The sequence below is a fragment of the Oncorhynchus mykiss genome, chromosome 17 (assembly GCF_013265735.2).
Source record: "Oncorhynchus mykiss isolate Arlee chromosome 17, USDA_OmykA_1.1, whole genome shotgun sequence".
Lineage (NCBI taxonomy): Eukaryota > Metazoa > Chordata > Actinopteri > Salmoniformes > Salmonidae > Oncorhynchus > Oncorhynchus mykiss.
The window spans coordinates 57,095,614-57,119,903 of NC_048581.1; the positions used below are offsets into that span (position 1 = coordinate 57,095,614).

Sequence of the window (24,290 nt, forward strand, 5' to 3'; positions counted from 1 at the left end):
GACGGGGCTGTAGACTCCTAGCTGTAGTAGGAGTCAACCTGAGACGGGGCTGTAGACACCTAGCTGTAGTAGGAGTCAACCTGAGACGGGGCTGTAGACTCCTAGCTGTAGTAGGAGTCAACCTGAGACGGGGCTGTAGACTCCTAGCTGTAGTAGGAGTCAACCTGAGACGGGGCTGTAGACTCCTAGCTGTAGTAGGAGTCAACCTGAGACGGGGCTGTAGACTCCTAGCTGTAGTAGGAGTCAACCTGAGACGGGGCTGTAGACTCCTAGCTGTAGTAGGAGTCAACCTGAGACGGGGCTGTAGACTCCTAGCTGTAGTAGGAGTCAACCTGAGACGGGGCTGTAGACTCCTAGCTGTAGTAGGAGTCAACCTGAGACGGGGCTGTAGACTCCTAGCTGTAGTAGGAGTCAACCTGAGACGGGGCTGTAGACTCCTAGCTGTAGTAGGAGTCAACCTGAGACGGGGCTGTAGACTCCTAGCTGTAGTAGGAGTCAACCTGAGACGGGGCTGTAGACTCCTAGCTGTAGTAGGAGTCAACCTGAGACGGGGCTGTAGACTCCTAGCTGTAGTAGGAGTCAACCTGAGACGGGGCTGTAGACTCCTAGCTGTAGTAGGAGTCAACCTGAGACGGGGCTGTAGACTCCTAGCTGTAGTAGGAGTCAACCTGAGGCAGGGCTGTAAACGTCTTTTCTGACTTGAGTAATAAAACATTTTTCAAGCTCAACTGAACTAAAAAAACAAATTCTCTGGTTGAAGACAGCCAATGTGGCATCGCTATAAGTCAAACATTTATTCCTGTGTAAATAGGTTAATTTTGGTCATAAAGTCGGCATCGTCCAAAATGGAGATTTGCGAGATGTAAGGAATCTAGTATGTAACAGATTTCCTTAGGTTGGGCAGCACCATAATGGCTCCGGAGGGAATGGTGGCAGTTTTATGGTCTCCTGGCCAATTGTACTATTTTGTGTTTTTTGTTTGTTTTTATGCTGATTATAGGATGCCCCTTTTCCAACAAGTCAGTTTGTCAAATTTCTTCCCTGCTAGAGCTGCCCCGGTCAACTAAGTGCAGTTATTGTGAAGTGTAAATGTCTAGAAGCAACAATGGCTCAGCTGCGAAGTGGTAGGCCACACAAGCTCACAGAACAGGAACGGTGAGTGCTGTAGTGCGTAAAAAATCAACTGCAACACTCATTACCTAGTTCTAAACTGCCTTTAGCAGCAACGTCAGCACGATAACTGTTCGGGAGCTTCATGAAATGGGTTTCCATGGTCGAGCAGCAGCACACAAGCCTAAGATCACCATGCGCAATGCCAAGCATTGGCTGGAGTGGCGTAAAGCTCGCCGCCATTGGACTCTGGAGCAGTGGAAGCGCTTTCTCTGGAGTAATGAATCAGGCATCTAGTAGTACGACAGATGAATCTGGGTTTGGTAGATGCCAGGAGAACGCTACTATATATATATTTTTTTTTTGGTAGCAGTGTATTTACCACCACAAACTGATGCTGGCACTGAGACCGCACTCAATGAGCTGTCTAGGGCCATAAACAAACAAGAAAATGCTCTCCTAGTGGCCGGTCACTTTAATGCAGGAAAGAAAGAAAAAAACGTTCTACCATGTCACATGTGCAGCTAAGGCGAAAAAACGGTAGATCACCTTTTACTACACACGCACATACAAAACTCTCCCTCGCCATATATTTTGCGAATCTGACCAACTCTATACTCCTGATTTACAACCAAAAACTCAAACAGGAAGTACCAGTGACGCGCTCACTACAGAAGTGGTCCGATGAAGCAGATGCTAAACTACCGGACTCTTTCACTAGCACAGACTGGAATATGTTCTGGGATTCATCTGACGGCATTGTGGAGTTTACCACATCTGTCACTGGCTTTATTAATAAGTGCATCGATGACATTGCCCCCGCATATGTACATATCCCAACCAGAAGCCATGGATTACAGGCAACATCCACACTGCGCTAAAGGCTAGAGCTGTCGCTTTCAAGGAGCGGAACACTAATCGGGACGCTTATAAGAAATCCCTCTACGACCTCAGATGAACCATCAAACGGGTGACGTGTCAACACGGGACCAAGATCGAATCCTACTACACTGGCTCTGATGCTTGTCGGATGTGGCAGGGCTTGCAAACTATCACAGATTACAAAGGGGAAACCCAGCTGCGAGCTGTCCAGTTGACGCGAACCTTCCAGAAAAGCTAAATATCTTTTTATGTGCGCTTCAGGGCTAGAAACACTAAACTATGCATGAGAGCGCCAGCTGTTCTGGACGACTCTGTGATCATGCTCTTCGTAGCCAACGTGGGCAGGACCTTTTTAAACAGGCTAACATTCATAAGTTCTAGACAGATTACCAGTACACAAACTCTGAGCATGCACTGACACCTTTAGTTGGTTCTCCCCAATTTTGATTTCTTGAAAAACAATCCTTAATCTGTTTTCCTTGTTTGTTTTTGGTTTTGCTTCACTTATTTGGTTTTCTTCCTGTATTTAATTTTGGTGTGGGTTATTTTATTTGCGTCTTGGGCAAATTTAGTGGGTACACATGGTGAGTGTCTTTTTAGGTTCCAGTTGTTGTTGCTAGTCATGTTTTTCATTTTGGTTGTAGGTCAGTGAACCTTTGTTAGTTCCCCCTTCTGTTTGAGTGACATTTTTGCTGGGGAACGTAACGGTATCATGTGTTTTTTTTTTTTATGACCATTCTAAACAAAATAATAATGTATGTTTTTGATTGTATATTAAATGGATTTATTAGACTGGTGACTATTGGTACTCGTCGAGGCCCAACTATTCTAATGTTAAATATGCATACAGTCATTTTTGATTGTGCGCTTTTTTTAAGGATGAAATGCGAAAAGTTTCCTCTTATGATATTTATCTCAAAGTACTGATGGTGTAAAAACACATTTAGGAAAAGTCAGGGACAGGTTAGTTCAAGGTTTTTATTGAAATTTAAGTTATTGAAATTACAAATTGAAAACGGTGAGATTGATAGTCTTGGCGGTTCTAGTGTTAAGTGTGTTTTGAACTACTGTGGCTGCCATCTTAGCTATGCCCCTTGTCTGCATAGTTGTCACTGCTGTAACTGCTACTGTTCCTTCTGATGTTAAGTCTTTTACTGGTGTTTAAACAGTTGTGTAAAGTAAATAGTTACTAATCAAAACATTTTTAATATTCAGGCAATACAATTTTTTTTTTTAAATGTTTTGTTGTAAAAATGCATTAAGCTGTAATTTATGTTGATTCATAATGTTAAAGGATGACTAATACATTTTGGTTTTAAAACAGATTGACCAATTTCATAGAATGACCCAGAAGTGGAATTTTGTTAATATTACCGTTGCATCAACACTCAGCACGCTAAATCGCTTATGGCACAGTAGGCAATAAGTTACTTGCCGATTAATGTTGCATAAAACATTTTGAAAGGTCTATCATTAATTCCCGAACACAAAGGCCCTTGATGCTGTCAATTGGCCAATTTTTAAGTGTCTAGGCTTGCCCAATTTGGCCATCTTTTTTAACAATGTGATAATACGCTCCAAAGTGATAACTTGATGTAAATTTTATGAAATAATCAAAATAAAAATGTAATTATTTATTAGCCTAGTGGTTATAACTATTTAGGCATATCATGTAAAATCTTTGTCAAAAGCGCAAGAGATACTGTTGCATGTAGGTCTGTATTATTTATGAGTTGATCATATAGAAATATCAAAACATTCCTTCAGCTCCAAAGCAATTGCATGTCTGTTGCGCAGGAACCACTGACTCGGTTCCTTTTTCTATAATCAAGACACCTGCTGGTAGCTCTTAACTGGTCAGGACAGCTCTCCTAAATATCTGTGGAGTAGGTGGGACTCCTTATTACTAGAGGCTTCGTGCATAGTTTTTATATTTTACCCATAAGAGTAGAAGTAAAGTGTCTCTTCTCAGTACTTATGACCAATTTTCTACTCTCACAAGCTTTGTGGATATGGGACCTGGTTAAACTGTTTCAAGTTGTATAGAAGGGTGAGTGACTAACTGTTTTGGCAGAGTGAATGTACAAACGCTTCCCACGTTCGAACACACACGAGACACCCACTGCAAATTATGCCCCCAAAACCGAAATCTTGTTCCGTCTTCCTAATGAGACTGTTTGAAACCGAGGCTAAATCAGTCATTTCAGCCCCCCTTCAGTAGTAAAGCAATATAAATGTTTTCATTAGGAAATGGCTACGAGATACACAAAACAAGTTAAATAAAATTGATTGGGACTCGTTAAACTAAGGCACACTGAAATAGTACATAAATAGCATTGACACCTTGCTTGCAAAAGCTGCTTAGAAGTTCAGCCAGCAGAGAGTGAAAAGTGCAAGTTTTGCATTTTGGAGTTGAAAGCTGCTTCCTGGTGTTTTAACTGGATCAGTGGGTTGGGACAGTGCTCTGCTCTGCTGGCTTACGCCACAGTTTACACAGATGCTAGTAGCAGAGCATGGGCCCATAGCCATTAGGGTAAACTGGCCTAAAGTGAGACGTCTTGGACAATAAGGTCGTTATTTATTTATTCAACGTTTTGAATAGAGTAACATGGTATACTGAGCACTAATTCCACTGTTTTATAAGCAACATTGCTTCAAAGAGTTGTCTCGGTTTAGTCAGATTTCAACTCGTCTGAAATGAGAACTCATTAGTGCAAATGTGATAAGTGACTACTGTAGAGCCATATGAACTGGGAAATGAGTGACTCTTTTGTTCCACCTGGTTTGGGGAATATATGAAAAGGTCTTGACAGAACTTAACACTGAAGATAAAAGCAGTACTGTGCATATTTATTTGTTTTAAAAACTAGCTTCTATCTCCAGGCCACGTCACTGTGTGGAAACTCTTGTGGAAGCTCTGCAGGAGGTGGCTAGTATCCCTGCCTATCTTCCCAACTGTCTGCTGCTGAAGGACACGGTGGACCAGGCTAAAGACTGGCTTCAGGAGGCAGAGACCCTACAGGTATGAGCCTCTTAGGTTATGTCCCAAAGTGCAATACATGGGGAATAAGGTGCCATGTCTTTGACAATGTCCCTGGTCAAAAGAAATGCACTACATTCTAGTTTATGATCCCATGTAATTGGAAACATTTCTGAATGAATATAGTTTTATTCTATATTGATATCTTTTTAAATAACAATACAACTGCTTCTGGTTAGCCAGACTGAAAAGAAAAAAGCGAGAGAGAAGAGAAGGAAAGAAAGCCAGACTTCTTATAATAGTATCTATATACTTGTCTTTCTGTGTTTGTTTGTTTGTTTGTGTGTAGCTGGGAGGCCGTATCCCTGTGCTGGATACCCTGACGGACCTGGTGTCCCGGGCCAAGGCCATCCCAGTCTGGCTGGACCCCCTTGCTCGACTTGATTCCCTGGTGTTTGACGTGCAGGCCTGGAAGGAGAGCGCTGCCAAGACCTTTCTAATGAAGAACTCTGCTTACTCCCTGCTGGAGGTAAACCATCTACAACAATCTAATGCCAATACACATAATCAGACACCTTAGGGGTTGTCAAAAGTAGTACACTAAAGTAAATGGTGTGCCATCTGGGTGTTCGTCTTAGAATCACTCCTGAGGTCTTTTGGGATTTGGCTTGGTGTCTTTTGTGTGTTTAGGTGCTGTGCCCCCGGTGTGAGGCTGGGACGGGGCCTCAGCAGTCAAAGTATAAAAGGGCAAAGGATGCGGCCCAGTGCAGCGAGAGAAACAGTGCCAGGCTGGACTGCCTGAGTGATGTGGAGAGGGCCCTCTCGGAGAGCAAGGACTCTGCCTCTGCTGTACGTGCTGCTCTATCTCTCTGTCTACGTAATGTTTTTTTAAACCAAAAAGCACAGACCATTGAACTCATTAAATTCCACTATATTCTAAAGATACCCACTACACCCAGCTATTGCAATCAGTGAACCCCTCTAAATTGATATGAGGACCCATGATATGAAGGTGCATGATTAAATGCATGTATGGTTTGATACAGTATTCCATATACTCTAGCTGTTTGGTTACATGTATGTTGATGTAGTGAGTATTGCGTGTTGTCACGCCAACCTGTGCTGGTTCCCCTCTCTGTAGATGGCCACTCTGGCCGAGGTACGTCAGAAAGAGATGGAGAGTCTGCTGGCCCTTAGGGCCTCCAACGAGTCCAAGCTCCTCCTGGCCGGTGACTGCGGGGCATTGAGGGTGTGTGTGTGCCACAAGGCTCCGTCAGGTGCCATGCTGCAGTGCGAGCTCTGCCGTGACGCCTTCCACCGCAGCTGCGTCTTAGGCTCTAACCAGGACCCCTTGCCTAACCAGGCCTGGGTGTGCCCCCGGTGCCAACTCTCGGAGAAACCCCCTCTTGACCGGGTGCTGCCCCTGCTGGCCTCCCTGCAGCGCATCCGGGTGCGGCTGCCTGAGGGTGACGCCCTACGCTTCCTCATCGAGAGGACGGTCCGCTGGCAGCACCGCGTGCAGCAGGCCTCCGCCGAGGGGGTGGCTGTGACGACGTCACATCAGCGCTGGGCTTCGTCTAGTCCAACCTGGGCTCCGTCTCCGACTCAGGAAACAAACAGCATGTCGTTCTACACGGAGCACCAGTGCATTCCTCTGCAGGGTCAGTGTCGGGCTGGGAACAACATCTAATACCCCAACCTCTCAGAACAAGTCACATTTCTATCATATTTATCAAATTAATGACACTTTTAAAAAATATATATATATATATATATATATATATTCCTATTCCTGAAGGGGCTGTGTTGAGCTGTATTGTTGGTGTTTGTTTCAGGACTGAGCCCTGAGCTGGAGGAGCTGATGGTAGAGGGCTTCCTGCTGCAGGTGACTCTGCCTGAGACCCAGCAGCTGTACAGGTCCCTCATTAAACTGGACCCCCGCCATCACCACCACACAGACAGCCCCTTTCCACAGCACAGCGCAGAGCAGGATCAACACCAGCAGAACTCTCAGGGAGGGAGCCCCCCTCACAACCAGGTAACATACTAGTCTACTACTTTAAGGCAGAGCTCAGGTAGCAGGCTAACCACTTGATATAATGGTTATATTGATGTATTTATGAAGTTTCTGAAAATGTGTCCTTCAGTTTGACATTCATTTTTAAAATGTTATTTGGGTAATAAATAATACGACAAGATGTGGATCCCAGAGGATGGCACTTAAAAGCATGAATTAAAACTTATTTTCAAAGTGTTCCTCGATGGTAAAACAAACATCTAATGATTTTAAAAGATGGCAAAATTACAAAACAAACCATTATTCAAACCAAAACATCACATTCATGACTTTAGAGAGCCTAATAGATGTGGTAAAGGAGTCAATGGAATGCAGACATTCCATTGACCAGATTGGCGCACATTCAACAAAGCTGATCTAACGAAGGGGATATTCATCAAATCCATCATGATTTATGTATTGTTACAGGTCCGCAATGTGCTTACTTAAGTTAAATTTGGCTGTTTTCGCTGAATAACATGTAGAAGTTGTCCCTTTTCAGGTCTAGAAGACGTCTATTATGACTCGTACTGTGGTACTCTGAGGAGACACAGGATCATTCCCCCATGGCTCTTTCCCCCACAAGATTCCATGGCAATTCCATTGTTTTTGGTTGAGTTCAATATTAAATTACTAGGGGGGGATATGTCAAAGTTTCATAACTGGGTGGAAATGGCAGCCATCTTGGTCAGCGAGAAATCCAAAACCAGTGTAATTGGAATGAAGGGCTGTAGAGGCATTTCCTCCTTTGACTTATGCAGGAAAATAAAAGGCATGTGACGGATCAGAAATTGTGTAATGGAATTATAGTAAACAGGTTTTATATAAACATTTCTTCATAAATAGCCTGTAAAATGTATGTAAACAGAACATAAATGTCTCGGATGTTGTTTTCTTGGAAAGCTGAATGCTATTATGATACAATATCAGTACTTGTTGCATTTACATCATGTCTAAATCCTATCAACTGATTTCAGCCAGTGTATGGCTGTGGATTGACAACATTGTTTGAATGGAATATTGGTGGTTAATTTGAAAACATTTATGGATTATTTCCTTTAAAACTGGCCGGCTATCTAGTTGACACGCATACAGTGCCGATAAATTACTACAGCACTGGCAAATCATGGTTGACCAACATGGCTGATCTTTGGACCATCATAAGAATGTTTGTCCATTCTAGTGTTCTAATTATGTGTATGACCTTCATGTGTGGTTACTGTTACCAGAATGGAGTAGCCTGTCCCAAGAAGGAGGCTGTGAACGGAAAGAGGACCAAGCGGCACATGGAGGAGGAGGGCTCCAAGCGCAAGGACAAAGCCAAGAAGCCCCGCAAGAAGAAGCCCAAGTTGAACAAGGAGAGGAGCCAGGAGGCCAAGGGGACCTCTTCACTCACCGCCACCCACTCTGACCTCTCCCTGTCGGACTCGGATGAAGACTTCACCCTGTGCGCTGCACCGTGGTGCCGAGAGCCAGAGGGGAAACAGGTTAGCATTACACCCACCTCCACTGCGTAATGTTGTGGGTCATTTCAATGTGCATCCCTCCCCTTGTGTCAAATTGTTTTAGAGATCAACTAACAGACTTATTGTAGTATATTCAAAATAGTATGCAGTATGATTTGTATAAAGTGCGTATACAGCAACAATACAAAATCTGACCAGTGTCTCTTTCCCTCTCTCGTTTTATCAGGTGAATTGGGTCCAGTGTGACGGAAGCTGCCAGCAGTGGTTCCATCAGGTCTGCGTGGGAGTGTCTGCAGAGCAGGCTGAAAAAGAGGACTACATCTGTATCAGCTGCACACAGCCAGACCATACCAGGGAGTGAGGACCAAAAGGAATGGTTTTGAAGTATCATGAGTTTTTAGTATAAGTCACAGCTCTGGGTGCATAACCACCCAGTGAACCTCCTTTCTTCGCTGTGCTCTGGTCCCACTGCCTCCTCATTGATCTTCCTGATCCCAGCCCAGACTGCTTTTCAGAGTTATTGAGGCTCTTCCATCACCGTTTTGTTAGTGGCTGGCTTTACAGCCAATCAATTTCATCCTTCCAATCAATGACATGATGCAGATTGTACTGCATGAGGTTCCAACTGTCTACGAAGGAGAATAAAGTGGCGTAAACAAGACTTTTTCACTTGACTGACTTGCATGTGTAACAAGACAACAACAGGGATTTTTCAACCAAAATAAGTCAATTGGATAACATTTTTGGAACCCAGTTTTTGTACATGCATCTGAAATGTGAACCATTTTCTTCTCATGTAGAGCTAATATTTATCTGAGCAAATACTGAACTGCTAATTAATAGGAGTTCAGTTTTCGTCTGAGCTATGTTTGTGCTTAGAAATGGTTCTATACTAGAACCTATAGAATGCCCTCCTAGGTTGAAAGTGGTGTTTTTGACTTGCAACCTAGCTAACATAAGGAACTGTGCGAATTAACTGCCACTGGTATCGTTTGACTTTTTTCCTCCTTTGGGTAAATATGAATCATATGTTGCAGTTTGCATAAGGAATAAAATAATGTTTTCTCACAAGTGTATGTTGTCCTTTATTTTTGGAAGCTATCCAAACTCTTAACTAGGCCTACTAGTAAGTAGGCATCTAATACCCGTCTCTCTCATGGACATGAATGATATTTAATTATAGAAAGCATAATGGGATTTTAATGGCTGAGAATTAATAGAATAATCGATAGTGGTGTAGAGGGCTAATCATGATTACTTTCAAGGAAATATTGGATATCTTCCAAAGACTTGAAATAAACCCTAATATCAGTTAACATTCAAAGAAATGAAAATATTTCAAAATGTATTGTTATTAAGCGCACGCTATGACGCTGGGCTATTTAGTTCCATATTTGTATCAAAATACTTTAATTCCCACTGTATTTTCTTTAACCACTGCAAGTGAAGAAACGACATTCATTTCCCCAGTACTCGATTTTCCACCATTTTGTTTTCTCCTAGCGAATCCTAAAACCGGTTAACAAAACTGTTCCATATCGTTCTTTTTTACTTTGGTTTACCCCTCAGTCGTGTATCTAGTTAAAGTAGGCGCAGGTATTCTTATTATTTTAGAGGGCAAATCAACAGGAATTAATCTGCATTTGTCGGTTTACATAAACATGCATTTATTCTGCCGCGCCACAAGGTGGCGTATGTTCTACAGACCTTTAGTTATCCGACGGATATATATATATATTTAAACTACCCCTTTAGCTAGCTAGCTTACCCGAGGCAATTGTTTTGTTTTCAAAAATATTATCGATACTTGCTTTAGTATAGCTTGCTGGGTGCTTCATATTGTAAAGCTACTCACACTCTCATCATCATGGACGAGGAATATTACGAAAGGAATATTGGAGACTGGGATGGTCCGGATGGCAATGTAAGCATAATCTTTACAATGTAGCTGGTGAATGTACACTGTTAACCTTACAACAAAATGGTAGCGTTCAGGGAGCTAGCTCTACATTGTTGCTGACTGTTGATTCATTGCTTGACAGACACATCGCAAATGTATATGGTGATCGCTACAATCTTAGGATGTTCCTTCCTTGGCTGAAGTGATGTGACTTCCATCTAGCAGGACGACTATGTTGAAGGGGAGAACGATGGGAAAGTTCAGGAGGACTGCCTACAGAAGTTCTCCAGCAGAGATTACATCATGGAGCCTGCTGTCTTCAACACCCTCAAAACGTAAACCCATTATTGAATGTGTTTGTGTCTAGTAGTGTATGAAGAGTCAAACCATTTCCTGAAGAGACTTCTGTTTCCACAGATATTTCCAGGCTGGTGGCTCCCCTGAACATGTCATCCAGCTCCTGTCGGAGAACTACTCTGCCGTGGCACAGACTGTCAACCTGCTGGCAGAGTGGCTCATCCAGATGGGTAAACAACACTGGACTGAGCTGCAAATGGCACCCATTTCCCTATGTAGTGGGCTGTTTGGGACCAAGGCCCGGACTCGTCCACAATCACTGAAAATGTGTTTTGGTTTCTCACACTGTTTGAGAGAGAGCCTAAATTACATGTTTTCCACCCCCATCTTTCTGTGTATTTCAGGTGTAGAGCCTGCTCAGGTGCAGGAGCGGGTAGAGAATCACTTGAAAAGTCTCTTGATCAAGCACTTTGACCCCCAGAAGGCAGACTCCATTTTTACTGTAGAGGGAGAGGTGAGATCTCTGTCACCAGTGATAGACAAACTACTAATGCTTTGGACGTGAACGATAGCTGAAAAGTGATCTCCTGATTTCCTGCTGTTTTGTCCCACTCTTACTCTATTTTTTCACTCTTACTGTTGTTTCCCTCAGAGTATAGTCATAACCCTATAGTATACAGAGTAACCCTGTCCTTCTGTGTTTGTTCAGACTCCTGCCTGGCTGGAACAGATGATCGCCCACACCACCTGGAGAGACCTTTTCTACAAGCTGGCCGAGGCCCACCCTGACTGTCTGATGCTCAACTTCACTGTCAAAGTACTGATGATCACCCAGCAGTTAATAACTGATGTAATTATGGGTCAAACAGTGCCATGTTCCTCCTCCTTGCTGACTGTGTGCGTGTGTCCTCAGCTCATCTCAGATGCGGGCTACCAGGGGGAGATCACCAGTGTGTCAACAGCGTGCCAGCAGCTGGAGGTGTTCTCCAGGGTCCTAAGGACCTCTCTAGCCACGCTGCTGGATGGAGGAGAGGACAACCTAGAGAAGAACCTGCCAGAATTTGCTGTGAGTCTCACCCAGCCACATGCAGATTCTGGGCCTGTAGAGAAGGAGTGCTGATCTAGGATCAGGTCCCCCTGTCCATATAATTATATTCATTAGGTTGTAAAAAGGCAATACTGATTATAGATCAGCACTCCTACACTGAGTCGCTTTATGAATACCGGCACTGGTGTTCCCAAGAAAAGATCTAGGCCTATCTATCATTCTCACTCAGAACAAATCCTTGGTTTGATGGTTTTGAAAATGGGATGTATTTGAGGTTTTGATTCATTTGAAAATGATACTACAATCAATATTGCTCTAAGTAATATGGAATTGCACGGACGTGGGTAACACCACATGATGTTACAGGCTACCTGTCTTTTGGCATGAGTCTCTCTGTTGGTTTGGAGCTGAACTGTTCTCTCCTCCTTTTCTGCATTCCACAGAAGATGGTGTGTCACGGGGAGCACACATACCTGTTTGCCCAGGCCATGATGTCCATCATGTCTCAGGAGGAGCAGGGTGGGTCGGCCATGCGCAGGATCGGCCAGGAAGTACAGAAGTCTGCACATCAACGGTATCCTGTCCTCTACATTATTTTGCCAGCATTCACTTATGCTCTTGGCTCTTATAGACAGCAAAGGCCATTGACAAATGTCATCTATCTTGGCAGAATTCCATACTAATTAGAGGAAATGTATATTATTTAATTTAATTGATTCCTACGTTTTGTAAAGTTATTTTATTATTATTCGTAAAATCCAGTGTTACAATAAACATTGAGTGAGCAGTTTCGTGGAACAGACAGAAATGATGGTCACACTCAAGTGAATGGGATTGTAACTCATTTTATTACAGACTATATGTTCCTCCGGGAACAAAGTAGTTGAAGTACGTAAGTTAATTTGAGTGTTTTACTGTTCCTTGTGATGTTTTAATGTCAGGGGCCATGATGCCAGTCAGATTACTCTGGCATTGGGCACAGCAGCAGCCTACCCTCGAGCCTGCCAGGCCCTGGGCGCAATGCTGTCCAAAGGGGCACTCAACCCTGCCGACATCACTGTGCTCTTCAAGATGTTCAGCAGCATGGACCCACCTCCCGTAGAGCTGGTTAGTGTGGAGCATCCAGACACTTTATAACCTCTAACCTAGGTTGCACCCCAAATCTCCACCCCGGCACAGCCAGAAGAGGACTGGCCACCCCTCATAGCCTGGTTCCTCTCTAGGTTTCTTCCTAGGTTTTGGCCTTTCTAGGGAGTTTTCGAAGGTCGAGAGCCGTGCGTCCTCCGAAACACAACCCAACCAAGCCGCACTGTTTCTTAACACAGCGCGCATCCAACCCGGAAGCCGCACCAATGTGTCGGAGGAAACACCGTACACCTAGCGTCCTGGTCACCGGCCGCCACAGGAGTCGCTAGTACGTGATGAGACAAGGATATCCCTACCGGCCAAACCCTCCCTAACCCGGACGACTCTAGGCTAATTGTGCGTCACACCATGGACCTCCCGGTCGCGACAGAGCCTGGGCTAAGGCAGCTAGCACTGCCTTAGACCACTGCGCCACCCAGGAGGCCCTAGTGCAGTACTTTTGATCAAAAGTGGTGCACTACATATGGAATAAGGTGCTATTCTCCAAGTTCGATGGAGGAATATTTTCAACGGCCTTGCATGTTGGACGTGATGACAAACAATGAGTTAGCAAGATGGCACCATCAGATCTGGAACCAGGCTAGCCTTACCAGAATGCTAAACCTGAGAATGACTTGTCTTTCAGCTGTTGATGTTGTCTTTTGAGATAGTGGGTGAAGTATTTCTGTTGTCTCTTCAGATCCGAGTGCCTGCGTTCCTCGACCTGTTCATGCAGTCGCTGTTCAAGCCGGGCTCAAAGATCAACCAGGACCATAAACACAAATACATTCACATCCTGGCCTATGCTGCCAGTGTGGTTGAAACATGGAAAAAGGTACCAGAAACAAAAACATCCTTGACATAAATCCCTCATACTAGTAAGTCTATCAGATTTTCTCTCGTTGCTCATACGTTTGTGCAAAATTCAAAATGTTTTTGTTTTTTCCCGGTATGTTTTTGTTTTTTCCCGGTATGTGAGAATATTTTATTCAATGATGCATGTTTTTGTGTGTTTTTTCTTCAAGTAAAAACATCCAGATAACAGTGTCTCTCTTCTCGTCCATCCACAGAACAAGCGAGTGAACATCAACAAGGACGAGCTTAAATCCACCTCCAAGGCCATTGAGACGGTCCATAACCTGTGTTGCAATGAGAATAAAGGAGCCACAGAACTGGTGGCTGAGCTCAGCACCCTGTACCAGTGCATCCGGTGAGCCCAGCAGCCAACCTAATGAACCCATTGGTCTCCTGTATGTGGCTAACAGGATTCCAAGAATGTAATTGATTACCACTGTCGATTGAGACTTCCTTTGGGTGACCATCGTCGCTTTGTCCATTTCCAGGTTCCCAGTTGTTGCCATGGGGGTACTGAAGTGGGTTGATTGGACGGTCTCTGAGCCCCGCTACTTCCAGCTCCAGACAGACCACACCCCTGTCCACCTGGCACTTCTGGACGAGGTAGGTGTTTGTGCTTGTCCTCTGGTTGAGGGAGAATGTTTTTGTTGTGGTATTATGGTAGACTCACTACATATAATAGTCCCTAATGGCAACCTATTACCTATATAGTGCACTACTATTGCCATATGTGTCTGGTCAAAAGTAGTGCACTACATAGTGAATAGGGTGCCATTTGGGGTGCCATTTGGGATGCAGACACAGATCGTGTCTTTAACTGTCATTCTTGGAATTATTTTGGTGGTTAAATACTAGGGCCAGGTTTTTAATCCAATCACCGCTTTTTAACTATGCATCATTTAAAGGGAATGTTACTGCAGTCGCGGAGATCGCGTTCAAAGTAAACGCTGTAGATGTCGGCTTAATCGGAAATTACCTTTTAAACATCAACCGCACTCCAACACGGATCTTCTGCGGTTCGGATTGAATCCTGGCCTTGAACAGAGAGTAATGAGAACATCATGTTTTTATTTCCCAGATCAGCACCTGTCACCAGCTTCTGCACCCACAGGTCCTCCATCTACTGATCAAGCTCTTTGAGACCGAACACTCCCAGCTCGACGTCATGGAGCAGGTGTGTGTGTTTTGCGTTTGTGCGTAGGCTTAATCTGGACCCATGCAACTGTCCGATAGACTTTCAGTGGATGACTTAGCTGACTGTATGGGTGTTGTTGTCCCTGTCAGATGGAACTGAAGAAGACCCTGTTGGACCGTATGGTCCACCTGTTGAGTCGAGGCTACGTGCTGCCTGTGGTCGGATACATCCGCAAGTGCCTGGAGAAGCTCAACACAGACATCTCTCTCATCCGCTACTTTGTAACGGAGGTAAGGCACACTTTGAGCCAGAAACTACTGTCAAAGAGGTCACATTTTAAAGAGAAGTGAAACATTCTAAAGAAACTGTTGGTCTGTCGGTCAAACGTAGTTGCGCTTGAGGAAATGAAAATATAAATGTTTATTTTTGCCCTATCAGGTGTTGGATGTGATTGCCCCTCCGTACACTTCAGACTTTGTCCAGCTGTTCCTGCCCATCCTGGAGAACGACAGCATCGCTGGCACAATACGCACAGAGGGAGAACACGATCCTGTGGCTGAGTTTATAGGTCAGTCATTATACATATTGATTATATGACTAAATATTTTCATTTTGCCCAACTTGAAATATCTTTATGCTCTGCTTCAGCTCACTGCAAATCCAACTTCATCATGATGAACTGAGAATGACGCTGGTGGGTCCACCTTGGATGAGGATGTAGTGGGAATACCAGGGAGGGGCAGAAGGCGTGACCTCGGTTATGAGCCAATCATACCTTGACGTGTTGTGTGGACTGGTGGAAGAGGAATAGAACAATTTTGAGGCAGACCATTTTCATATAGACTGACCTGCGATTTTGCGTTCTCTTCATTAACACATGACTTTGAGAATTAAAAGGATGTTGTAGTGTATCATTGCTTATCACAGTTAATAAGGGTCTGGAGGTTTGAGGATAACTTGTTTTACAGTGCAGCTCCATCATTGGTTTCACTGTTGTTTCCATTGGTATGTGCCAAGGTTTCAAAATCAATTTTCTGTTGCTTTTTATAAATGTTAAAATGACTGCTCAAAAGATAAATGTTAATTGAAAAGTTTTCCTAGTTCCCCTTTTCAATTTGTTTTTTGCACCTAGCAACAGTTAATTGTAGATCACCGGTATTTATACGACAAGACAATGAGTTTCCACCATGCTGCATCATTTCCTTGAACCACCTCAATGTATAAAAACAAGTTTCCATCTGGCCTGGATTCAAACACACCACTAGTGCCAACACATGGCACTGAAATCGCTTCGTGCAAACTGATTATTTGGATATTAATTTAATGCCAATTTAATTCATAAATTTAACTTGTATTTATGATTTATAAGGGAGAGTCACAAACCACAATTTGGCCCCCATAAGAATAGTTGAAATGCCTTAAGGATAGCTTTTCCACTCCCTAATAAATCTTGCTCTTGTGATGACTGGTTTGAACCAGGTCTCCTGCAAGGTTACTCATTAAATGTGTGGTTCATCGAACCAACTCGCATTACACCCCCTTTGACCGTAGAACCAATATAACTGACTGAGTTTAATCAGGCCTGCTGCACAACAATGGCAAACAAGCAGAAGAATCTGCAGAATGCATGTGATGAGCAACCTTGCCTGAGACGTCAGTTTAATTGGAGGTCTCCTGTGTGCCAGACAATGCAAATGTTTAGTTCTCCGACCAATGGCTAAACCCAGTCAGTCACATGTTACCTTTGCCGGAGATTTGAACCTAACACGTCATCGGGTCTCAGGCAAGGTTAACACAAAAATCACGCTCTTTTGACGAGTAACCTTGCTGGAGCTTGAAGACTTGTTTTGCAGGTGGGTAGTCAAGTGTCGCCCCTTGCGCAATTAAAGCTGAATCAGCGTGAAGTAACTCGCTAAACAGGCAACTTGATGTCCTTTACAATGGTACCACTGGGGGTCGCTGTGGAGTGAGTATGTAGTAGATGTGGATCTGTGACAGCCTAAATTGTCACCCCTTTATCAATTGAAAAATGCCACTTTCAATAGCATGGTGGGTTACAATACTTCAGGAGGGTGGTCACATGTTTGTGAAACAGATGTCCTGAGTTAATCAGCTTACACAGAGACTATGTCCTTTAAATTGTCCCTATAGGCTTTATCTAAGTGGGCTAACAGTGTCGTGACATGCAGGAGACCTGGTTTGAACCCAGTCAGTTGCAAGATTAAATGGGGAGTTGAAAGGCTAGCCAACTACTTCTATGGAGGCCAAATTGCAGTTGACACTCCCTTCTGACTCAACCTGTGATCAGAGGGAACCAGAACGCACAGCCATGGTCGAGGTTCTTAGCTTTCAGGAATGTGGTCAATAGCCTGAATGGTTCAAATTCTTAAGAAAATACCAGCGACATACCACATTAGTTTCAGAAACCGCTAGCAGCGTCTGATTTTGTTCCAGGCTGAATCTTAAATGAATGCAATAGCTTCCATATTGAAACTCAAATTTAATTACATTTTTAAAAAAAACAAGACCCAGATTAAATACAAGTTAAAACATTTAAGTCAATGATTCAACTTGTACATTCAAACATAGAAATGTAAATAAACTCTGTCAGCACTGAAATCACACGAGTCAGTGCCTTGATACAATCCTTGAGTTTATCATGAACAAAAGACATGGCATCAGAATTGATGAAGGCTACCCCTGCAAACATTGACAGCAATTTGTTTGCTTACTGGCATTGATCTTTGGCTAATTGTGCACATCTGCAGTCATACTTGTTCAAGGCAAAGCACATAATGTCTTGTTGCCACAAAAAAAAAAACTGAATGTATTCCCTTTCCCTGATTTTACAGTGTTAAAATGTCAATGTAGCCTGAGATTGTCGTAGATATGCATAGAATAGACAGCATTGTGTTTAAAATAAACTGGTTGGCTCCACTGCCGGTTGTCTACATGTAGGTCTTGGGAACGATGGGATCTCCATACATGCAGTCTTCCTCCAGGGCCAGGTTGTACTGACTGCCACTTCCTCCCTTGTAGGCACTGGTCACGATCCTCAACCAGCCCTTCTCTCCCTGGCAAGAAAATAGAAACTTCCTCAATATAGAGTGTCAGCTAGATAAATATGCTTGATGGTACATGAGCAACAGAAAAGTCAAGTTAACTACAGGAAAAGCTATAGGCTAGGTTTGTTGCCGCATCTTGAGCGCAATGTAATTCTGTAGCAGAACATGATTCTCTGCTGCAGTTTCCATAGGAGATCACTACAGACAGATATCAAATGAATACCATTTTATAAGCTTACCCAGGGCTCTCCCCAGGAGTTGCGGACGATCCAGAACTCCACACCATTCTCATCCAGGCCCCAGCCGGCAACAGACACAATGTGGTTGATGTAGGGCTCCTGTATATACTCAGAGTACAGGCCTCCTGTGTAGGCGTCCAACTTATCTGTTGCCATGATCCCACAGCTACCAAGGACAAAAAAAAAGGCGTCTGTATTTAGTTAAAGCGACACTGTATGTACGTTGAGGGGCAGGAAGGGAAAGAATACTTGGACAGAGTTGCATGGCTGCAGTAAGCCAATGAACATTAAGCAGCAACGCCATACAGACAAGCAAAATGAATTGTTCCTTCACTAACTTCCTAAGTCATAGTGCTACTATGGGGTCACTGTTTCACAGCAGACATGAGCAAACTGACTCTGTGGTAGGTGCCCGTTTGACTGACTTGGCTCTATTTCTCATGCAAATCCATACACCGTCACGACAGGAGGAGCGCATGAGAAGAGAAACAGTCACCATGTTGACCAAGTCCAGTTCCTAACCTGATCGGTCCACCAGCGTAGATCTCAGCCATCATCTTCTCCCTCCCACTGACAGGGCCGAAGTCTGCGACCTTCCACAGGGTGTAGTTCTGGATGACGTTGCAGACCCCGAATGTGGTGCAGGTTCCACACTGGTTGAACAGTTTGCACGCTGCAAGACAATATGGAGAACATGTTAAATCGGAGAAATGGCAAATGAACCACAATCTTAATTTTGTGATTAAGTCTATAATGGGAAAGACTGCTGAACCAAGTGAAGTGACTGTTCAGCTGGGAGTTAAGATCTTACTCTGATCAATGGCCTGGTAGTTGTTGCAGGTCTCGTCAGGGATGCCATGTTTGTTGGCATACTCCCACACCCCAGTGTGATCACCTCCATGACAGGAGCCAGCCTCACCACAGTCCACCACATTCTGGACTGACAGGTAGGCAGAGGGCCAGGCTCCCTTCCGCTTGATGTTTATGCGATCTGGGAAAAGGAGCACACCAACAAGTCTATTAATTCAATACTTGTTCCAGAATCTGATCATAAATGTTGAAGTCAAACTTAGTAAGGACAAGTCTAGGATTCTGAAGTCATTGTATTATGATAAAGGATTACTTGTATGAGCAGAGGAAGAAATTGCCTTTGCATTTTAAAAACAGATTAAACGGAAACCCAAATGACAGGAAACCATGAAGCTATAACTGCAGTCAGGTGTTGCCACAAACTTCCCTGCCAGGCCACCCCCCCCCCCCCCCCCCCCCCCCGAATGGGTCAGATGTGTTAAATGCCTGACAGGCGCATGTTTGAACAATTGCAATTCCACTTACGTTATAAAATCTAGTTTAAATGACTTTAGATTGGTAAACTGTCTTTATGACAGTCATCTTGAAGGGCATTTACCAAGCTTTGCAACACTGTACCTATAGAGAATCAAAAGTTTGCAGACATCCATAGCCAAATAGGATTTTACAGTCCGATCTTCATCCTGTCCATTTGTACCATGTAAACTGTATGCTTTGTTAATTTCTATGAGCTGTACAAATTAGATGACAGCAGAAAGGCGAGCTGGATGTTAGGCTACCTGCCATGGCGCTGGTGCTTCCGTGTGCCCAGCAGGAGCCACAGTACTGGGGGATGTGCTGATTGCGGGTAGTGCTGACGTAGTTGGTGCCGTTGATGTTCCTCCAGTCCCAGGCCTTGGGGAGCTCATTGAGTTCAAGGAACTCGTAGGGTCGGGGCATTGTCCTGATGAAAGACATGACATCAGTGTACAAGGTGCTCTAGATATCATTATTTTTTGGGGGATAAATTGGTCGTTAGTCTTGTCCTGTCTCTGAGATGCAAATGTCGAGAGCCATGCATCCTCTGAAACACGACCCCGCCAAGCCGCACTGCTTGCTTAACCTGGAAGCCAGCCACACCAATACAGCAGAGGAAACACCATACAGCTGGCAACCGAAGTCAACATGCATGTGCCCAGCCCACCACAAGGAGTCGCTAGAGCACGATGACTGGCCAAACCCTCCCCTAAACCCAGACGATGCACACTAGGCCAATTGTGCACCACCTCATGGATATCCCGGTCAGCTGCGACACAGCCTGGGATCGAACCCAGGTCTGTAGTGACCCCTCAAGCACTGATGCAGTGCCTTAAACCGCTGCGCTGCTCGGGAGGCCCTAGATAGCGTTCTAAATGTAGAGCGGCTCAAACTCTGCAAGCATGAAGGAGCTAAGCACTCATAAAGTCCCATGCAAATTGAGCTTGGCAGAGCTGTGAGCACCCAATAGCAAAATGGGATGATAAGCTTTAAACGACAGGTCAAAGTCTGCCCATACTACAGTCATCTCCTTCGAACCACAGACAAGTCAGAAACCTTGTCTCCGTCGGCTTTGATTGCTTTAAAACTTTAGATCGCCATGATGCCCCTTCTGTAATATACTGATTAAATCTTGAAGGGGAGGAACTTGTCAACATTTTAACCATTAACCCGGGTGTACTATGTACAACAAACTCGCTCAGTGACTGACTAATAATATCAATGGCGTGCAGAAGATGCAGGCAAAGTACGCCTGAACAAATCAAGAACACAGAACAAAAAAAACAATTGAAACCACTAGAGGCAAAAAATAAGCATACGCCTGCTGGCCGCCCTACTTCCCATATCAGATGGCTACGATTATATGAAACAGACAAAAGTACAACACAACAAAAATCTAAGTTCCTACTACAATCATGTTGCAACAACTAACTACTATTTATAGCTCAAGAACAATCACTAGACATATCAAATTTGGTGATGGAAGACATCACGGCTAAAGTTACCTGAATCCATTGTGCTTGTTCAGCTTGGGTCTATAGCATGGCTGCTTCTCGTTAAAATAGCGTCCAGCAAAGACACCCGACACCATAAACACGAATAACAACAGTGACCGAGCCATGTTGAAAAATATTTGTCATGTGACTTCTTAGAAACTCGTTGGGATTTTTATACTGTTTCACCACGAGGGTCAACTTGAACAAGGCGTAAACGCGGCGCAGACTCGCAGAGTTTTGTGTCATAAGGATTATACTTCCCTGCCATTGATTACTGGTTTTACAGACAGCACGAGGTGGTTTATAGATCAGTGCTAACTGCAGTTCGACTTAAGTGAACAACCACGCAAACGCCATCCCGTGATTAGTGACTCATTACAGTACACTACACACATAGGAACAGCTGAATTGATTATGTTTTACAAACATTGCACCTTCTAATTAATTAACCAACCAAACACTGCCCTTGGCTTTAACCATAATATTTTCAAAAAGTTACATTTTGGGTGGGTAATATTGCCGAATGGGCATAACATGGGCAGAACCTGCACTTGCAACATCCAGAAAGTGATGCATTGGTATGCTACAATTTGAGGCTTGCCAAAAAAATGGCATTTCCATTTTACAGGCTTGCATGTTTCATTCAAGAGAGCTATTGATACAATGTTAACAATTTTACAGGCTTGCCTGCATCAATGTGGCCAGCGATCTAAGGCACTGCATCTCAGTGCTAGAGGTGTCACAACAGACCCTGGTCCGATTCCAGGCTGTATCACAACTGTCGCACAATTGGCCCAGCGTCGTCCGGGTTAGGGTTTGCGGGTGTAGGCCGTCATTGTAAATAATACTTTGTTCTTAACTGACTTGCCTAGTTAAATAAAGGTTAAATAACTAATAATAACCTGTGGCATTCAAATGTTGCTCGTGGCAAATGATCCGTGGTGGAAAAAGTACCCAATTGTCTTACTTCAGTAAAAGTCATGATACTTTAATAAAAAATGACTCAAGTAAAAGTAACCCAGTAAAAAACTACTAGAGTAAAAGTCTATAAGTATTTGGTTTTAAATATACTTAAGTATAAAAAGTAAAAGTATAAATAATTTCAAATGCCTTACATAAAGTAAACCAGACTGCACCATTCTCTTGTTTTTTACCCAGGGGCATACTTCAACACTCAGACATAATTTACAAACGAAGCATGTGTGTTTAGTGAGTCTGCCAGATCAGAGGCAATAGGGAAGAGCAGGGATGTTCTCTTGATAAGTGTGTGAATTGGACCAATTTCCTGTCCTGCTAAGCATTCTTCAAAATGTAATGAGTACTTTTGGGTGTCAGGGAAATGTTTTGAAGTAAAAAGTAAATTAATATATTTAATGTAGTGAAGTAAAAGTTGTCAAAAATATAAACAGTAAAGTACAGATACCCCCAAAACGACTTAAGTAGTACTTTAAAATATTTATCCTTAAGAACTTTAATGATATAGGGTGCATTCCTTTGTCTAGGCATTGCTGACAGATCTTACAACACTTGGATAGGTTTTACATGTCAGCTGAACACAATACAGCAATCTGTCAAGTCGATGACAGTCAATGTGCCAGGCAACCATTGGTTGATGCTTTCAACAACTGAGCAGTGGAACACGACCACAGCTTGCTTGCTACTTATAAAAGTATTCCACATTACCAGGCAAGGTTGTCAACTTTTGTATTTCATGCAGTTATAATTATACAAGGAATATGACAAAGCATATAAGATTGCTTAATGTTTAATTCCAAGAAAAGCAGAAGACAAATTTCCATCTCATGTGGACTAATAAAGTTATAGACCCCCTTCAGCACCCAGCTGTGCCCTGGACCACATATGTGAATTGATCGCCCCCCATCTATCTTCAGAGTTCGTACTGTTAGGTGACCTAAACTGGGACATGCTTAACACCCCGGCAGTCCTACAATCTAAACTAGATGCCCTCAATCTCACATAAATTAATCAAGGAACCTACCAGGTACAACCCTAAATCCGTAACCATGGACACCCTCTTAGATATCATCCTGACCAACTTGCCCTCTAAATACACCTCTGCTGTCTTCAACCAGGATCTCAGCGATCACTGCCTCATTGTCTGCATACGTAATGGGTCCGCAGTCAAACGACCACCCCTCATCACTGTCAAACGCTCCCTAAAACACTTCAGCGAGCAGGCCTTTCTAATCGATCTGGCCCGGGTATCCTGGAAGGATTTTGACCTCATCCCGTCAGTAGAGGATGCCTGGTTGCTCTTCACAAGTGCTTTCCTCACCATCTTAAATAAGCATGCCCCATTAAAAAAATGTAGAACTAAGAACCGATATAGCCCTTGGTTCACCCCAGACTTGACTTCCCTTGACCAGCACAAAAACATCCTGTGGCGTTCTGCATTAGCATCGAATAGCCCCCCCGATATGCAACTTTCCAGGGAAGAGGAACCAATATACTCAGTTAGTTAGGAAAGCTAAGGCTGGCTTTATCAAACAGAAATTTACTTCCTGTAGCACTAATTCCAAAAAGTTTTGGGACACTGAAGTCCATGGAGAATAAGAGCACCTTCTCCCAGCTGCCCACTGCACTGAGGATAGGAAACACTATCACCAGATAAATCTACAGTAATCAATCATTTCAATAAGCATTCTTCTTCGGCTGGCCATGCTTTCCACCTGGCTACCCCTACCCCTGCCAACATTTCAGCAACCCCCTGCAGCAACTTGCCCAAGGCCCCCCCGCTTCTCCTTCACCCAAATCCAGACAGCTGATGTTCTGAAAGAGCTTCAAAATCTGGATCCCTACAAATCAACTGGGCTAGACAATCTGGACCCTCTCTTTCTAAAATTATCAGCCGAAATTGTTGCAACCTCTATTACTAGCCTATTCAATCTCTCTTTCATATTGTCTGAGATCCCCAAAGATTGGAAAGCTGCCGCGGTCATCCCCCTCTTCAAAGGGGGAGACACTCTAGACCCAAACTGTTGTAGACCTATATCCATCCTTCCCTGCCTTTCTAAGGTCTTCGAAAGCCAAGTTAACAAACAGATCACTGACCATTTCGAATCCCACCATACCTTCTCCACTATGCAATCTGGATTCCGAGCTGGTCATGGGTGCACCTCAGCCACGCTCAAGGTCCTAAACGATATCATAACCGCCATCGATAAAAGACAGTACTGTGCAGCTGTATTCATCAACCTGACCAAGGCTTTTGACTCTGTCAATCACTGCATTCTTATCAGCAGACTCAATAGCCTTGGCTTCTCAAATGACTGCCTCGCCTGGTTATCCA

At 43.8% G+C, this 24,290-nt stretch overlaps 3 protein-coding genes across 5 annotated transcripts in view; 2 read left to right on the forward strand and 1 right to left on the reverse strand.

Annotated features, from left to right (window-relative positions):
- LOC110494185 (lysine-specific demethylase 5B-B) overlaps positions 1-9,565 on the forward strand; it is a 31,258-nt gene extending 21,693 nt beyond the window's left edge. Inside the window, exons 20-26 of the mRNA XM_021569006.2 lie at positions 4,876-5,014; positions 5,322-5,501; positions 5,663-5,821; positions 6,114-6,633; positions 6,808-7,010; positions 8,258-8,515; positions 8,721-9,565. Coding sequence (XP_021424681.1) covers positions 4,876-5,014; positions 5,322-5,501; positions 5,663-5,821; positions 6,114-6,633; positions 6,808-7,010; positions 8,258-8,515; positions 8,721-8,855 — 1,594 coding nt within the window. The 3' untranslated portion in view covers positions 8,856-9,565. The remainder of the gene's footprint in view (positions 1-4,875; positions 5,015-5,321; positions 5,502-5,662; positions 5,822-6,113; positions 6,634-6,807; positions 7,011-8,257; positions 8,516-8,720) is intronic.
- A 639-nt stretch (positions 9,566-10,204) lies between these two features.
- nelfcd (negative elongation factor complex member C/D) lies at positions 10,205-15,949 on the forward strand. 3 transcript variants are annotated; one of them, XM_021569007.2, is made up of 15 exons: positions 10,205-10,418; positions 10,617-10,729; positions 10,812-10,921; positions 11,096-11,205; positions 11,401-11,508; positions 11,605-11,757; positions 12,183-12,313; positions 12,681-12,846; positions 13,565-13,699; positions 13,935-14,074; positions 14,208-14,322; positions 14,798-14,893; positions 15,004-15,144; positions 15,293-15,422; positions 15,503-15,949. In XM_021569007.2, exons 1-15 carry the CDS (start codon positions 10,362-10,364, stop codon positions 15,535-15,537), a joined length of 1,740 nt encoding a protein of 579 aa, XP_021424682.1. In that variant the 5' UTR covers positions 10,205-10,361; the 3' UTR covers positions 15,538-15,949. The 3 variants fall into 3 exon arrangements, with proteins under 3 accessions (XP_021424682.1, XP_021424683.1, XP_021424685.1); XM_021569008.2 differs by having other exon boundaries at positions 10,620-10,729; XM_021569010.2 differs by having other exon boundaries at positions 10,215-10,418; positions 10,537-10,729.
- A 1,443-nt stretch (positions 15,950-17,392) lies between these two features.
- Positions 17,393-21,097, reverse strand: cathy (cathepsin Y). The gene is given in 6 exon segments (NM_001124495.1): positions 17,393-17,928; positions 18,159-18,324; positions 18,681-18,831; positions 18,970-19,149; positions 19,748-19,911; positions 20,990-21,097. Coding segments are annotated over 6 exon segments (873 nt in total). The 5' UTR covers positions 21,076-21,097; the 3' UTR covers positions 17,393-17,802.
- Between the last annotated feature and the right edge of the window lie 3,193 nt (positions 21,098-24,290).